This window comes from Podarcis vaucheri, assembly GCF_965113315.1.
Source record: "Podarcis vaucheri genome assembly, chromosome: 14".
Taxonomy (NCBI): domain Eukaryota; kingdom Metazoa; phylum Chordata; class Lepidosauria; order Squamata; family Lacertidae; genus Podarcis; species Podarcis vaucheri.
Genome location: NC_138752.1, coordinates 30,834,969 through 30,853,138, shown reverse-complemented (window position 1 = coordinate 30,853,138; position 18,170 = coordinate 30,834,969). Strand labels below are relative to the sequence as shown.

General features: G+C 46.3%; 1 protein-coding gene and 2 long non-coding RNA genes across 4 annotated transcripts in view; 1 reads left to right on the top strand and 2 right to left on the bottom strand.

Moving 5' to 3' along the window:
* The window catches only part of LOC309518869, a 213,773-nt gene that overhangs the window by 13,566 nt on the left and 182,037 nt on the right, over positions 1-18,170 (bottom strand). The gene's annotated exons all lie outside the window — the stretch shown is intronic.
* LOC309518866 lies at positions 4,858-8,249 on the bottom strand. The gene is made up of 2 exons (XR_014213627.1): positions 5,237-8,249; positions 4,858-5,131 (listed from the first exon to the last, which is right to left on the bottom strand). It is a non-coding gene; the product is annotated as an uncharacterized lncRNA (long non-coding RNA).
* CACNG3 (calcium voltage-gated channel auxiliary subunit gamma 3) overlaps positions 9,085-18,170 on the top strand; it is a 66,817-nt gene continuing 57,731 nt past the window's right edge. The window contains exon 1 of one of the 2 annotated variants that reach the window (XM_082199401.1): positions 9,085-9,891. In XM_082199401.1, coding sequence (XP_082055527.1) covers positions 9,681-9,891 — 211 coding nt within the window. In that variant the 5' untranslated portion in view covers positions 9,085-9,680. The remainder of the gene's footprint in view (positions 9,892-18,170) is intronic. The other variant, XM_082199400.1, reaches the window with a different exon arrangement.

Sequence of the window (18,170 nt, the reverse complement as noted above, 5' to 3'; positions counted from 1 at the left end):
CTGACTAAGGCCAATGCTCAGCATCTGGAAGTCCACATCCCCACCCACAACATCCTCCACCTTTGCTACAATTCTAATAAGGCACCACAAGCACAGATGTGACCAGACAGCGGTATGCATGTTGGCCAACGTAGTGCTCAGAGATAGGAAATTGCCAAGATTTTGTGTCAGCCTGAAACATTACCACAACAGCATCCAAGACCCATGGGGGAGGTGGGGGAACAGGTTCCTTTTTTGCATGTCAAATTCTGAAACCCTGAAAGCCATTTCCAGCCCTTAAGTATGGGGGAGGGAAAGTAATTTTCCTTCATTTCGTTTGCTGCAGCTTCCTCTAGTGACACGTTTGGCTTTTGTGACACTTCCCTTAATTATGGCAACTGATGACAAAACCATCGTGACAAATGACTCAGCTCTTTTTCGAGGGTGCAGCAAAGGAAGCCTGAAGCCGGCTTCCTCCGCTTCCTAAGGTATATCTGCTTGCGTGGGCACGACACGGGCAGTGAGCGGCTCTATGCCATCAGCCAGGCAGGGCTGAGATGGGAAGCATCCAACAGAATGATTGCTCAGCCTTCCCTGTCACTTTGGTCTTGCTCATCAGAGAGAAGATGTGGCCGTCTCCTTCATGTTTGGGAAGAGTGACCAGGAGAGGCAACAGAATGACCTTCCCAAACCTTCTCCTCAGGCTGCCTCTCATTCATCTCATTTGCATTACAATTCTCTTCATTATGCCTGAGAGAATGTATAGCAAATCAATTAAAGAACGGGACTGGCTGAGACTGCAGCAAGTCTGTTCCTTCAGCAGAGGCAACTGGGATTTAACTCACAGGGCTAGGCTGGGGGATCAGAACAATATGGGTTCAAATCTCAGTTTGTCTAGGAAGCCATATGGGTGAATTTGGGCAGCCATTGACACCGAGCAATGTGCACAGGGGGGCGAGGTAGGTACCAGGTGGGCAACTTTGGGAGCATTCCCATCTTGCCCCCTTCCTCACCTTGCTCAGCAAAAGCATTCTGAGCTCAGAAGGAAATCTCAATGGCAAAGCAGGTTTACAGAGGAAGAGCCAGGCCTTCAGATCCCAAGAAGTACAGGGCTTTATAGCACTTCACATTCTGCCCAGAGACACTGCAGAGCTTTTCCAAAAGTGGTGAGAGATGGTCCATCCAACCTCTTCTGGTCAGCAGTTCTGCAACCTTAGTTTGCAGTAGTAATGTATGGAAGTGAGAGCTGGACCATAAAGAAGGCTGATCGCCGAAGAATTGATGCTTTTGAATTATGGGGCTGGGGCAGACTCTTGAGAGTCCCATGGACTGCAAGAAGATCAAACCTATCCATTCTGAAGGAAATCAGCCCTGGGTGCTCACTGGAAGGACAGATCCTGAAGCTGAGGCTCCAATACTTTGGCCACCTCATGAGAAGAGAAGACTCCCTGGAAAAGACCCTGATATTGGGAAAGATGGAGGGCACAAGGAGAAGGGGACGACAGAGGACGAGATGGTTGGACAGTGTTCTCGAAGCTACCAGCACGAGTCTGACCAAGCTGCAGGAGGCAGTGGAAGACAGGAGTGCCTGGCGTGCTCTGGTCCATGAGGTCACAAAGCGTCAGACACAACAAAATGACTGAACGACTAAACAACAACAACAAAGTTTGCACCAGGAGAAGTTCCCAAGCCATCTTCAAAGAAACCTCACATACAATGCATTGCAGAAGCATAGCTAGGCCACTGATGGACACAGCCAGGCTATCTCTGTCCAGGCAGGAGGGGCTGCTGCTACAATACATCAGCCCAAGCTGGCAACGAGAGCCACTTTCCCCCACATAGGACATCTGAGCCTTTAAAGCATCTAAGGATGGTTGGGAAAATAAATGCCACTTTCACCTCTTCCGTTGTGACCCTCACATTGCTCCATGCTCCTCTTGAGTTATTTTGCCTGACTGGAAAGTGTCCTGGATATGTGACAGTGCCTCTTGTTTGCCTGTATGGGGACATGTGGGGATAGGCAGCTTGTGTTCTTCATGGCTAGAGCAAAGTCCTCTGTGCAAAGCTAAAAGCCACAGGTGTTGTTCCTTCATGCCTCTGGCATTGCCAACCTCTACTTTCGTAGAAGCATAGAATTGTAGAGTTGGAAAGTAGCCCCAAGGGTCATCTATTACAACCCCCCTGCAATGCGTGAATCACAGCTAAAGAATCCCTGACAGATGCCCATCCAACCTCTGTTGCAAAACCATGAATGAAAGAGAGTTGACCACCTTCCATGGTAAGCTATTCCACTACTGAATAGCTATTCCCATCAGAAAGTTCTTCCTAATAGTGTTAGTCAGAATATCTTTTTATTTTATTTTTGTAATTTGGGTCCATTGGTTTTGGTCCTGCCCTCTGGAGCAGCAGGGCAATCTCAGAGCAATCACAGTCCTAGGTGAGACGATTTGGGAATTCTGAAGGTCAAGCAAGCAAGGATATGTTGGGGTCTGGGACAAATTGCACAGGTGATGAGAAGTTGGTTCAGAATGGTGGGATGCAAAGAGGTATATAAATATAAACATTTTGTAGCACTTTTCAACTTCCTAGTTGTATTCTTCAACTTCCTAAACTGAAAATCAGAAGCTTCAGCTGAGGTGAAGCAGCTGAGGATTTTTCTGAGGAAAACAGAGTTTTGGCAAGGCAAACAGATTTCTCCTGGCTGAATCACACATTTCTGGCTTGATTGACTATTGCAGGTCAATATTAAACAACAAAACTTAACCTCCATACAAATCAAGTACACCCACAATGTTCTTGCAAAGGGGCTTATGAGTACTGGCAGGCATGTAGGCACGTTTTAAATGCTTTTGTTGATATTGCAGTATTGTGATTATTATTTTTAAATTAAATACACAGCTGCAAATAGAAATTAATGTCTTAATATATTTGAGCTGGGGCTTACTGGGGCTCAAGCTCCTAGAATTGCTTTTCAGGGTCAAGAACTCCTCCTGGAAAATGTGAAGTAAGGAATGAACATGTGCAGAGTGACTCTTCCTCATCTCCACTGATTAATCTCAACCAGTATCAGGGATTGTTGCTCGAACCAGGAACCCTGATGGCTCAGGCTGGACCCTCATCTAGTAGGACCTACCTGGGACTCAGAGCCCTGTTCTGATACAGAAAATGAAAGGGGTGTACACTGGAGGTTGTGGAACAGGTGAGCCATATGGAGCTAGTGCCTGTCAGCTCCAACCCTTTGTTTCCCAAAGTACTTTAAGTCCTTGCTTGCAACTGGGTTGATCAGGCTTTTTCACAGGCACCTCTCCTTTTCCTCTGTGGTCCTAAGATCTGGAAGTATGCATAGCCTGCATTGCTCCCTCAAGACAAAGTTTTCCTCATGTGAGTGCTTGAGCAAACACTGACGGTAATTCCTTTCTTGCAGAAGTATTTCACTGCACAAATTAATCTGGCATTGATGCACATTGAGGATATATATTTAGATATATTCCCTAAGTTCATATATGCACTAATGAGGTCTGAACTGGCAGAGACTGACCAGGGGCCATGATGGATGTGGCTCAATGAAACAGTCATTTCAGTTTGCAGCAGCTGTGAAAAAAAGGTGGATTCCATATTAGGCAACATTAGGAAATAGATCAAAAATAATACTGCCAACATCATAATGCCTTTTTATATGTGGTGTGACTGTGGAGTTCTAGTTGATGCACCTCAAGAGGGATATTGTAGACACAGGAAGATAGCCACGAAAATCATCAAGGGGCTGGAGCAGCTCCCCTATGAGGAAAGATTACAACAATTCAGGCTTTTAAATTTGGATAAAATGTGGGGGGGGGGGCAACAGCCATGTGTCCAAGACAGTGGTCTTCAATTGATGGGTTAGGACCCACAAGTGGGTCATGGTCTGATCAAAGGTTGGTCTCAACAGTAGCACTACTGCCATACAAATATATGGTGAAAGATTAAGAAGTGGATCCTCAAATGCATTTTTGGGTTAAAAGTGGGTCTTGGGTCTGAAAAGGGTTCTGGATGTAGGATAATAATACACGGTGTGTGGAAAGTGGAAAGGGAGAAGTTCTCACACTTCCTCTCTCTCACACCCACACCCATTAACGTCCCATTATTCAGGGCAGAAGACAGAAAGTGCTCTTTCACACAGCACGTAATTAAACTATGGAATTAACTTGCAGAATATGTAGTAATGGCTACCAATTCAGGTGGCTGTAAAAGAGGGTTTGGAAAAATCATAGAAGATAGGGCTACCAGCCATGATGACCATGTACCACCTCCATTGTTGGAGGTGGTGTACCTCTGAGTACCAGTTGCTGGGGAGATAGCAAGTAGGGAAGATAACAGTTGTACCCAGATCCTTCTATTCCATGTTCAGGTCCTGATATTCCAGGTTTGGCTTGCAGGCTTCCCAGAGGTATCTGGTTGACCACTGTGAGAACAGGGTGCTGGATAGATGAGCCTTTGGTATGATCCAGCAGGTCAAGTTCTGATGCCAACTCTTTGTTGGAGAACATGCTCTCCAAGTCTAGAGTTGGATACAGTCACCCATAGCTCCGATCTCATCTGGAGAGCCAGACTTCCAGGGCTGGCCTGAGGCCCACAGAGAAATGAATCACTATGTTAATCCCAATACAGCCAGAGGCTTTTTGGTGGCCTTTATAAAGGCTGTTTCTCGGCTTCACTGTCCTTGCTGTGAAATGGGAATGATGGTGCCCTTTAACTCACAAGGGTGTCACAAAGCCAAACAAGGAAAGTCTGGTTTCTGCTTTGCTGTCAAAGCAGAAACCATTCTGCATCCATGCCTATCTGTAATTTCCACAATGCATACCATGCCCAAGTAAATAATTTGCTTTCATATCACATACATGCAGGTTTAAAATAACCCTTTAATTCTAGAGCGGTTTTGGCAGAGATGCATTTTGAAAGGTTACGTGAGTCATAATCCAATCCAAACAGCAGCAAAAGGAAGCTTAAGAAATCTAACGACCATAGGAGCACATCCAGAAGGAAACTCGGCTGGAGAGATACCATCCATTAAAGAGGGCAAGTGCCACAAAATGCCCCGTTCAGGGCCCCTGTGAATTCGGCTGTGTTTTTATGGTGTTTTTTCATGGTGTCACTTGAGCAAAAGAGCTGGTTTCTAGGTAGAAACAGACAGCTGTTAGTAAGCAAGAGCAATGCAATAACCTATCTTGAAGACAGTGTGGGAACTAGAAGGGTAACAAACACCTGAGAGAGGGGATACCTGGGAGAGAGCAGGATAAGAAGGGGTGAAGGTGAGCAACTGAGCTTTTGCATTATGAAGACTAAGAGCCTCAGCCAAAGATGTCTTGCTTACATGCTTCCCATTGGGGTACCTGGTTGGCCACTGTGAGACAAAGATGCTGGACTAGATGTTCTTATGTTCATCATTCAGTGTAATCCTAAACTGGAAGACATAGATATACATTAAGGCAGGGGGAGAATGTTGAGGAGTGAGGTCAGAGGGCAACATAATGCCTAAAGAAAAGACAATGACAATTATATCCAAGCAAAATAGTCACAGTGGCCATAAACAAAATGCTGGTGGTGATGACACAAACATTCTAGCATGGCTAAACTAAATGTCATGAAAAGTGGAATAAAAACTGAAAATCTCCATTCAAGCCACAAGTGACAGAATTGAATTTCCTGTTAAACTGCAAATCAGTCCTTTCACACTGGAGTTTCCCTTTGATCTAACGTGGCTCTTTTAAGAGACGGATTGGACTGTTCTGCAAGATTGAAATATTTTCCCAATGGTTTCTGAATATTGCCTTTCTGATGTGATTTGTGCCCACTTATTGTTTTGCAGAAAGCCTGACTTGTTGGTCTTGTGTAATCTGCTTTGCTGGCAGATTATATTGCATATAATCTACCATATATTTTGGAAGATGAGCAGGTGAATGAACACTCTGATGTTGTGGGTGACATTGCTAGGTTCTATAACAGTGTTGCCAGAGTAGATATGTGGACAGAGCTGGAATCTGGGTCCATTGCAGGGCCTGGTTCCTGTCTTTGTGTGTCTGTTATGTGGCCTGTTGTTGCTGGTGAGTAGCTAGTTTAAGTTAGAGGTGGGGGAGACATCTGTAATAAATTAGAGGCTTACCTTCCCCAAAGGCTTATGAAAGGGAAGAATCATTATCCTAGATGGGCTGTGGATCCTTGATTATGACATTATGAGCTCGGAGGGGTCAGTCTGAATGATGCCCTAAGTCCCTTCCACTTCTTGGGGTCCTGTACCCAGTGAGGGTTAGACACTAATGTAGGTGATTGCTGGACTGGTCAGACAAGTTTCATTGTAAGACAATGACCTTAGCCAGCCACTTAAATGTCCTCATCAGCATCCCAAAATAATGAGCTAGGTTGCAAGTGGCTGTGCCTTCCAAGCTAATGGATGGGTCTTTCCTCCACACCACCTCTCCTAGCTGCTATGTAGGAGAACAATAGCCTGCATGGTCTATGTGAACTGAGCTTGATAGCAGGCTGGAAGCGGGAGACACAGACATGCTTGCTCTGTGCTGGATCTAAAGCTGCAAATAATATAGAAGCATTATCTTTTCAGGGTGTTTGTGTTGTGAGCCCCTCCATCTTATGATCAGGTTGTGTATATATGTGTAAATAATATAATATATCCTAAGGACAGCACAGTCTCTACTGACCTTCATTCCAAGGAACCCAAATTTGGGTAAGCACTGGAACCGCTGGAGTCTCTTGCCACTCAGAGACTGGGGTGGCATGTAACTATTCACTGGAGTGGTTTCAACAAAGTCGGTGGGTGACAGAGAGGTGTTCTGCCATTTTCCATTATGGGTCTGTGCTACAGTGGATTATTCCTAGGCACCTGCCTGCTCTTACTAAACTGCTTTTTCACATCAATGGGTGGAGATTGTAGCCTAAGAAATGACTGATGCAAATCCTTAAGCTGTGAGCCTCTCTTTGATGAGTCAGAGCAGATGCGGTTGTACTTTAGGGCTTTGTTGCAGACAATGGATTTTGTAGCATGTTCTGGATGGGAGCTAGATGCATGTAGATACGTGTCCTTAGTAGGGTTCTGATATAAAGTTGAGCTTATATATCTATTTTTATGTCATTGCACAGTCATGTTCAGAAAGTGAGGCTGCCACCTGGATGGGTCTAGGCTCAGGTGGATGGTGAGGTGGAAGTTCTGGTGGGACAGCATATGATAACAGTCCAAATGATAAGGATGGGGGACAGGAACTGAGAAAGCAAATGGTAGTCCCAAGCTAGCCATGAAAAAGTTAGCAGACTGTGAAGCCATGTCAACCTCTATGGTAGTGCCACAGATCTGGTGCTCCAGCATAACTAGCCATCAAATTCTGTCACCATATACTTACCTATAATTACCTCAGTTTGGGGGAGAACAGGCATCTCCAACCTTGTATATGGTCACCTTAACTATTTTGAATCCTTACGGGCTGTCTGGAGAGTCGATGTGGTGTGGTGGTTAGAATGTCAGACCAGGACCTGGGAGACCAGGGTTCAAATCTCCACTCGGCCATGAAGCTCACTAGGTGACTTTGGGTCGGAGGAGGAGAACCGTGTAGGCCACTTTGTGAGTTCCTTGTACAAAAATGTGGGGTGTAAGTGCAATAAATGAATACGCATTTCATTTTTCTGTGACATCACTTCGGTCCATCCAGTCCCCTCTGTGGGGGAAACTCTATATTTATCTATCTACAGTATATGCCTATTTAGGAGTACCTTTCACACATTTAATGAAGTGGACTCTAGTTCACAAAAGCTTGTGCCATAATAAGATCGTTGGTCTTTAAGATCTCACAGGGAAACAAAGGGCTCCAAGCAACTTTGCTAGTAAACTAGCACTTTGATTTTCCTTTAGTCAAAAGTAGTGAGATGGTGCTCACATAATAGTACAGGAACACAGGAAGCTTCCTTATACCAGATGAAACCAGTAAGTATTTTCTACACTGACAGGCATCAGTTGTCTGAGGCTCCAGACCATGTTCTCCTCTAGTCTTACCAGGAGATGCAGGGTTTTGAACCTGGGACCTTCTGCATGCAAAGCAGATGCATTTCCACTGAGCTAGGAAACATAGGAAGGAACATAGGGAGCTGCCTCATACAACGTCAGCCCATTGGTTTATCTAGCTCTATATTGCCTGCACTGATTGGCAGCAGCTCTGCAGTATTTTAGCTAGGGGTCTATCCCAGCCCTACCTGAAGATGCTGGTTGTTGAACCTGGAAACTATTGTATGCAAAGTGGTTGTTCTATCCCTGAGCTATAGTTCTTCCCCACAGCATCTTGATAAACCTGTGGGGAGGTTTTTGTGGGTGTTATAGGAGAGAAGTGTGTGTTTGTGAGCGTGCACATGCCTGCGTGTGCATACCCCGGGTGCCTTGCTCGTGTGCGTGAGGGGGGGAGGGAATTGAGTTCCCTGGAAAGCCAACCTCCCCGCCTCGAACTCGCATGTAATCAGCCACTTTTATACCTTCTCCTCGGCTCGGTTCATCCTTCCAGGCAGCTGTGCGATCTCTGCATCACTCGCTTCCAGTATTTTGGGAGGGACATGGGCAGCTGGGACAAGCAGCTGCTCACCAGTCCGAGTGTCAAAGCTCAGCTGCAGGCGGCGGCGGCGGCAGCAGTAGCAGCAGCAGCAGCAGGAGGAGCAGCAGGGAAGCGCCTCGCCTGCTGATGGGAGCAACCATCCTCCTCCTCCTCCACCACCTCCTTCACCAAAAAGTTCCAGCAGAATCCCTCCTGGAGAGCGCCGGAGGCGAGTGGGAGGCGCCTCCTTACATCACAGGGAGCCGGAGTCTAGAATCGCGGGAGCTGTCCACTTCAGCACCACCACACTCCAGGGCACGGGCAGGCGCGCAGGGAGCTGTCCGCTTCAGCACCGCGGAGCCCGAGCGGGCGGCGGCAGCAGCAGCAGGAAGGGAGCGGCCCTCTCCAGCCCAAGGAGCCCACCCACCCCGCTGCTTGGCTGGGGGGAATCCATCCCTCCAGGGCCGAGCTGGGGGCGGGCCTGCTCAGCACCACAGGAGACCCGAGAGTGACTTCCCTTTCCAGCACCTCTGGCAGTTTTCGCTGCCGCCGCCGCCTTTGCTTGTCGCTTCAGAGACGGGGAGGGGGCTTGGGGCGATCTCCTCTTCTCTCCATCGCCAGTCGTGGGGGATATTTCCACCCAGCTGCTTTTAAAGCACCTATTTCTGTCTATTCCACCCGCATCCTCTCTCCCACCTCTTCCTCTCTCTAGCACACACACGCAGACACACACCGTGTTGATCTCGAGCTCTTTGGAATTTTTTATTTATTTTTTTGCTCTTGTGACAGGCGTCTGGCTCTCCCAGGCTGAACGAAGGACAAGCCGCACGCCTCTGAGCCCGGCGTGCGGGGTCTGGATCGGGGATGAGCAGCAGGCGCCTGGCTGGATCTCAGCCTCATGCTCCACCCAAGAGGGGCAGGGAGGAGATCCCTCGAAACGCAGAAGACCAGCACCTGAGGAGCCCACGGGGTCCCCCTCCTCTGGTGTGGAGAGCCCGGTTCGTGTAGAGAAGGGGCAGCCCTTCCCTTGCATGCCTCCGGCCCCCTAGCTCCAGGGGAGTGTGAGCGACACCTTTGCCTTCTTTCTCCCTCTGCCTTGCCTTCCCCTCCGGTTGGCTGCCCACGATACCATGCATCATTATGAGGATGTGTGACAGAGGTATCCAGATGCTGATCACCACCCTGGGAGCCTTTGCAGCGTTCAGCCTCATGACCATCGCGGTGGGCACAGACTATTGGCTGTATTCCAGGGGGGTGTGCAGGACTAAGTCCACAAACGACAATGACACCAGCAGGAAAAACGAAGAAGTCATGACCCACTCGGGCTTGTGGAGGACCTGCTGCTTGGAAGGTATTGAAACCCAACTCTTTGTTGCCAGCTCTGGGCTCTCCTCGTCTTTTGGAAGTGAGCTGGGATGGGGTGAAGGGAGGACTGCTGGGACTAATGTTGTAGCACAGTCAGGGGAAGTGGTGTTGCTTCCATGGGGAAAGTTTGGCTTTGCCTGAGAGATGCAGAGAGAACCCACAGCCCTAGAAACTTCCCTTTGGGCCCTTAGAGTCTCAAGCCTTTGCCTGGGTCTGCTTCTAGCTTTGGACTCTGCTCTGACTTCTTTTTTGCTAAACATTGCAGTGTGGGTCTCAGGACACAACACCGAGGTGGGAAAGGGCTGTTGCACACTTGTGGGCTTCAGACTGGGACATTTGGTTGACTACTGTGTGAGAACAAGATATTAGGATAGGTGGATCCAGATGCAGGGCTCTTGTGATGCTCTTACGGTGTCCTGTTCCATTACTACATGTCTATATGTTGCAATCTATGCCAGGAAGACAGGCAAGCATTAGATGGTCAGGTAATGGCAAAGCCAAGCCCTGCCCATTGAGAGAGTAGGAAGGGTTGAGAGAGTAGGAAGAATATATTTTCATGCATGCTTTGACTCCTGCAAAGATGGGACTAGAATTTGTGCCGCAGGGTAGGCTGGGGTGACTGTTTTCTCTGACCAGGGCTCACTTGTTGCAGAGGTGTGTGTGTGCATTTAACAAAAGGTTCCTTTGGAAACTGATCATGAACCAAATGACCATTGAGCAAGTCGAGGTTTTTTTGCTTTGTTTTTAGTGTTTTGGTGTTTTAGTTAACCCTCCTTGGCTGTGGAGATGGTGTGGGCATTGAAGGAGTGTTATTAGGCAATGACAAATACCAGCATCCGAAGGAGCACTTGGATTCTGGGTTTCTCTCTTTGTGTTATTGAATGTCACCTTCATTAAGATCATGCTGTGAATCTGGGGGGCTACAAAGGGACTTCTACAATATGACAAGAACACTTTACACTTTCCTTCCTTCCTTCCTTCCTTCCTTCCTTCCTTCCTTCCTTCCTTCCTTCCTTCCTTCCTTGGTCTCCCTCACACTCAGTTTCTCCTGTTGTTACAATAGTTATCTGTATGTTATGAGAGAAAGTGATTTAAGCCACATACATAAATAATCCCAGGAGGTACATTATATTCCCCACCACCACCATTCCCCACAAGCAAGACTAAGTAGACTAGCACAGCTGCAGGTTTTTAAAAATGAGCTAATCCCCACCCCCACCCCACCCTTCTCTCTGTTTCAAGCCACAGAGGTTTGGAGTCTTTCTCTGTCTTTACGCACTGTTGCAAGAGAATGCTGATGTGGTCCATTAGCCTGGTGGTCCTCAAACTTCCAGAGAGCTGGGCCAAAAAGGAAGCCAAATTTATCTCTCAAGCTGCCTGTTATCAGGAGCTTCAGTGAGTCATCAGGGAAGTGTTCCATGTCTCTGCCCACTAGTCTTTAACCGCTCCCCCCCCCCAGCTTGTGTAGGTGGATAAATGCAAAGATCCCACTCTTTGGCAACTGCTGCATGAAGCGATGTGGGGAGAGGGTGTTCTCACTGCCCACAGTCCCCTGTCAATGCCTTCTCCCTGTGTATTCCCCATCCAGAAAACCTACTCTAGCTTATATATAGTCTTGGCTCAGCCTTCCTCGTATCTTTCTGTAGAAGCTTCAGTTCACCTTTTGCAGCTGATCATTGCTCCAGGTGGGCCATGTGAAGAGGTCCATTGAAGGGACAGGCTGTCTGATGTCTATGAGAAAGAGGCAGGCAGCTCAGTCCAAGGTCAATGGGTAGTCAGGATAAGGAAGGTCATGAGAGTGAAGGGTGGAGGGGTGGTGGGAGTTCAACCATCCTTCTCACCTCTATGCCAGAACATGAAACAAGGCACACTCCTTTTTCCTGGAGCATCTGATGGTCATTCTGTAAGCCAAGGACTTAAGAAAGACAGAATTCTTCTGCAACCCAAAATGTCCAAGGGGGGGGGGATAAAAGAGGAAAGCATGGAGTCACAAATATTAGTTGGTCCAATATTTATTTATTTAGACGATTTGCCCCCCCCCCCAAAAAAAAAACACCCACTTTTTTCCTCAAAAAGACACAAAAGGTGACTTTATATTCTCAGTCTCAATTCCTTACACTGGACCAAGCTGAGCACATTCACACAGCATCCAAATTGCTCTCAGGGGAGAGAAATTGAGACAAGCCCTCATGCTCATCACTTAAGAGTCCCAAATACCCGAGTCTTTGGCATCCACAGTACTCACCAACAAGGCTAATTCTATTGCTCTTGATGCTAACTGCTGCTGCAAGATTTGGTTTTAGCAGTAGTACGTATCTAGGAGGTAGATATTTTCAGGACGCACCTTATTTCTGTTGTTGCGAGTTGTTTTAAACTGTTTTAACTGTTGCAACCAGCTCAGTGACTTTAGGGTGAAGGGAGGGTGGTGGTGATGACGTCCCATTTTCCTAGAGACAGAAAATTATGGGGAGGCATCACTTGGGCCTGCGTCACAACGTGGAGCTTAAGAGAGGCTCCAACAGGCATGTTGGGCAGTAACTTTCTTCTGATTGCAGCGGTTGCTTCTGTTGCCATCAAATGCTGTGTCAATTTAACACCTGGCTGTGAATGGCTTTCTGGCTGCCCAGTGCTTCATTAGCCTCCTTGTTATGCATCTCTGGACTGGGAAATTATCTGGCTCGGTTGATCAATGGAAGGATCTGTCTGCTTCGAATGTGATGCTCAGAGATCTGAGTAGAAAGACTGAGAGGCAATTTCTCTTTCCCCTTTCCTCTCACGCTTATGTAGTTTGGAATATATGTGATTTACAGGAATGGGATACAGACGCCATCCCTATGTTGCAAATGGTACTATGTGTGTGTAGGGGGCTTTATTTCGAATCTCAACTCAGGCAAGAGCTTGCTAGGTGTCATTAAGTCAGATGTTGACAGGCAGATTAGAGTGTTGGACTGGGGCCTGGGAGAGACCAGTGTTCGAAACCCCACTAAGCCATGAAGCTCACTGGATGATGACCTTGGGCCATTCACTATTTCTCAGACTCACCAACCCCACAGGGTTGTTGTGGGCATAAAATGGGGAGGGGAGAGGAAAACTACACTGAACTCCTTGGAGGAAAAGGTGGGATAGAAATGCAGTAAATAAATAAAAAAAGGAATGAAATGGTTTGAGTGACAACGCTCATCAGCCTTGACTTTGGGCTTTGCTGCATGAGACTGGTGGGAATTATCCAAAACACAGAGGTGGATGGGAAACAAAGCTGAGAGTGGCTGCCTTAGGCAACCCTCAACCTGCCCATTCTTGGTGCAATATAGGGATGATGATAATATCAGACTACCTTTCAGGGTAGCTGTAAGGATTGTGGAGTGCTGTGAGCACCTTCAATGTTTATGTAAATTAACAGTAAATACTATGATGATGTTTTTACTTTATCTCCATGGGAGCATGCAAAAGATAACCAAACTCAAACAGGTGTCGGGAAGCTCAAGGTCATTCCTGAAAGAGGTAGCTGCTCTTCCATGTTTAATTCCTACCTAAAATGGGAGACACTTTGAGGCTCAAGCTAGAGAGTGTGGATTAATATTTCTTCCAACATCTAAACAGAGCGGAATCAAATTTATCCTCCCTCCACCCCCCACTACAAAAGCACTGAGGCTTCAAACAATACAATAGAGTTGCCAACTTTTGAAGCAGCCTCTGTAGCTCTGCCTGTAACGGATGTGAGCAGCCTCATCTGCCAAGTCCTGCAGATCCAGTGCCTGTTAAAGGCACAAGAGCAAGCCAGGCCTCCTTTTCTCCCTTGCCCTTACAATCCAATCAATGGCCAGTTGTTGACAACCCAGCGTTGTTGAAGAAGGCCGGCTTCTTGTCATGAGAAGCTGCAGGCACCCACTTGCCCTTTGCCTGGGAGTTTGCTTTGTGATCTGCTGGCTGGTGTAGAGCTTGAAGAGCCGCAGTTTCCTCCAGCAAAATTTGAGCAGCAAAACTGTCTAAAGGGAGAGGGAGGGGACAATTTGCCCCCTCCTTTCCCAACTGAGCTTCCCATGAACGGGTCAAGTACGTAGCTGGTAGGAGAGTGCATTGGGTCTGGTTCTTGAAGCCAAGGATACCTGAAGTACTGAGATGCTCCTGCTGAAAACGAGAAGCACATGGCAATCAGGGGCTTCTCTAAGAAATCATCTGAGTGTGTTCTCAAGTATAAAATCCCAGTGCTAGCTAGCTCACTGTTCCAGGTGGCCTTTAATAGTGTTTCAAAAGAGGTGCAGAGAACAGGGATAGTGAACCCTACGGCCCTCCAGGTGTTGCTGAACTCAGCACCAGCTAATGTGGCCAGTTGTCAGAGAGAATGGGATTTGTAGCCCTTGCCCGTGCTGCAGGCAGTAATGAGTTATGACGACTAAATGGAGCTTCCATGAACAGAAGGAGTCTACCTGTGAACCTCAGGTGCTCTGGAAACAAGCATTGTGTCCATGTGTTACTTTCAGGTTTCTCAGAAGCTTCTGCTTGGATGAATGTTGGACTAGATTGAACTTTGGTCTTTTTCGTTCAATATTACTCCCACGTCAGGAACTCTTATCATCACGATTTCCCTATGAGCATTAATAACACTGAGAGAGGGAGAAAGGTATATATACACACACACACACACACAGAGAGAGAGAGAGAGAGAGAGAGAGACTTCCTTTGCTGAAGATGCCCATGTCTGCAGTATCCACATTTTAAAATGTGTTACATCCAATGTCTGACTCCCAGTGCTCTAAATGTTGGCACTCAAAGAGTCAGCACCGACAGATCTAGTAACCATTCCCATGAGAGGGACATAGTTATGCTTTTGCATTGAAAGAAAAGCACTCTATACCTGCCCAAGCTCACTAATTATTTCACAAGCTCCCCAGCTGCTAGAAACGAAATTAAAATAAAATAAAATAAAAGCTCCATGTTGCTCCTCTGCTCCCATCAACCGTTCAGATGAACATCACAAACTATTTGCATGTCCAGCAGAAAATTCACCTGCACTTGGAAGCCAGCCAGAATGACCAGGAGAGGTTACCGGTACATCATGAGGAGCAAATGAGGCAATTGAGGAGCATATGACCCCCCCCCCAACCATCCCAGTGTGGAGGAGCCCTGTCATTGCAGTTTAATTAAGGGATTGAGGTGGAGGACTGAGTAGGAATAAGATGCGTGTGAAAATGTTGTTACCACACACACCATGGTGGGGCTACTGCTGTCAAGCCTGTGGTTAAGCTAGTATTACACACACACACCGGGGGCGGGCGGATTGCATGATCTAAAGTGCCTTCAATGCAAAGGAACGTCATTCAGTGGCAAAGTATCTGATTTACATGCACTGTGTCCAACTTTCAATCCCTGATATCGCCAGTTGGATCTGGAAGAGACGCCCTGAATGAAAGAGAGCAGCACCCTGCCTGGAGAGATGCTGCCAGTCAGTGTAGACAATACTGAGCTCAATGGACCAAATGGTCTGACTCAGGATAAGGCAACTTCCAATGTTCCTAATGCTTGGAAAATTCAATACCAATAGACTGGTAGCTATTCTATTTTACTTATTCCCGTAATGTATTTTTCACCCAGTCTTCCTCACAACTGATCTCAAGGTAGCTGAAAATTCCCTCAACGTACAGGACAAATCTATTTAACAACAAAGGCATGTAAAGCCACCAGGATTCCTGACCCACCTACCTTGCATGCAGAAGATACCAACGGCATCTCTAGGGCTGCGAGAGACCCATGCCTGAAACCCACAACTGCTGCTGCCCATCACTGTCAACAGTACTGAGCTCTTTGGGCCATAGGAATGCAGCTTCCTATGACCCCAAGTTCTTACAGCTACAGATCCTTAAGAACAACAGATTATGTTTCAGAACTCCAACAATAATATGGATTAAAATGGATGTCCCCAAATGCCTCAGCAAAGAAATGAGGTTTTGCCTGGAGCTGGAATAAAAAGAAAGCCCATGTCAGACATACCTCTGAGGGGAGGGCGACCATCACACAAGCCAGTGACCATCACAGATAGGATCCTTATCATGCTCAGAAAAAGGCTTAATTCTTCCACTGTGGGGTTTCAAAGAGCTTAACCCTGACTAGATCAGTGCTGTGCTCTTTTACTCTATTGCAGGGATATAGACTTCTATTGGTGTGTAGAAAGTGTGGTTTTTTAAAAACTGAACCAGTTTTTATATCATTGCAGAAAGACCTTTTCTTTATTTTAAAAAATAATTGAAATATTACAACAGTTCACTCAGCTTTTTAACTCTGTTGTCAAGCACTGCAGTTTTGCGTTCATCGGGTCAAATAGTTCAGTTATTCCGATTATTTCAATGAAACATTAAACTAAACTCAAAGAAGCTTCAGTATGTATTTGTCATATTATTCATTATGAATTTATATAGCCACCTCATGGAAATGCATCTGGATGCAAGAATTATCCTTGGAGTTCTCTGAAAAAACAATATAGTTTGGATTCTGTCCAAAATATATACAGTGGTACCTCTGGTTACATAATTAATTTGTTCCGGAGGTCCGTTCTTAACCTGAAACCATTCTTAACCTGAGGTACCACTTTAGCTAATGGGGTCTCCTGCTTGCCCGCCGCACTGCCACCACCGCTGTGTGATTTCTGTTCTCATTCTGAGGTAAAGTTCTTAACCCGAGGTACTACTTCTGGGTTAGCGAAGTCTGTAACCCGAAGTGTTTGTAACCTGAGGTGTTTGTAACCCAAGGTACCAACTGCAGGGGGGAAAGTAGATGCTGTGAGTTTTATTGAAACATGCTGTCTAAAATCTCTTCATGGAAAAATATTAGTGACTTTTAATTTGGGGGCGGGGATCACCACATATTTTGGCCAATAGTACATTTTGAATGGTTTGCAGATTCAGTGTTATATATCAGTTTGAAGCTTCAGATCAGGCTTCCTCAACCTCGGCCCTCCAGATGCTTTTGGCCTACAACTCCCATGATCCCTAGCTAGCAGGACCAGTGGTCAGGGATGATGGGAATTGTAGTCTCAAAACATCTGGAGTGCTGAGGTTGAGGAAGCCAGTTTCAGATGCACTCCTTCAGATCGCTTTTGATTCATTCTTTTGTCTGAATTACTGAGTGAGAGAGTAGGGAGGGATTTATATGAAAGCAAATCAAGGGGGGTGGATGTGGCAACATCAAAAGGAATAGAATTTTCCAATATGTGATTTTTGGGAAGCTATTTGTATGCAATGGAGTCGGCAGCCTTCCCCAACTTGGTATCCTCCAGATCTTTTGGACTACAACTCCCATCTGGCATAGTCAGGTTGGTCTGTAGAATCCTGGGTCTGATGGGAGCATCGCTCTCTGGCTGTGGCTGATGGGAGATTGATTATGCATTGATTGATTGATTGATTGATTGATTGATTGATTGATGCATTTGTATCCCACCTTTTCTTCCTCTGATGACCTTAAGGTGGCATACCTAGATCTCTCCTGCCTCATTTACTTTGCAGAACAATGCTATGAGGCAGGATTAGGCTGAGAGGCAGTGTTTGGCCCCCAAGATCACCCAGTGAGCTCCATGAATGAATGGGGGGGGATTTGAACCCTGGACTCTCCAAGCTCTTAGTCCAGCACTCTAGCCATACCGCCACACTAGCTCTCTTTTAGCTATCAGCCCCATCTTAATAAACCCCCTCTTGTTCTGCAGATATACCAGGTGAGGACCATTTAGTAGTTATTAGATATTTAAGTGCTGGTCTCACATTTCTTCCTAGGCATTGGTTTTCGTTTTATTTAAAAATCTAATAGAATTTGTAGAGGATCTTACTGCAAAGTATATCCAGTTATAGTATTTATATTGATTATGACTCCCCCCCAAAAAAGTCTACTAATTTTTCCAAGATGTAACATGCAGGCATTGCCCACACTTCCAACCTGTGTCCTTGGCATTAAGATATATTTACTATTTTCCCCAGACGGCATATACCAGCAATACAATATTCTGAATATAACATATATTGAAATAAATTTATTTGACATTGATTCTCCCCCCCCCCATGGGACAGGGAGCTTTCAGCCATCCAGAGTTGTGGCTACATAATTCTAGACTTAATTGTCTTGCAGGAGGCCCCCTTTCTATGGGGTATGACTACATTACACCCTTCCCCATCCCCTGCCACGTCATTCCATGTTTTTGCATTTCGTTTTCCATTGCATGTTTTTATCTAGTTTAGTATAATAAGTATGCTTGGTTGGGGAAGGAAACTTCAAAGCAGTTTA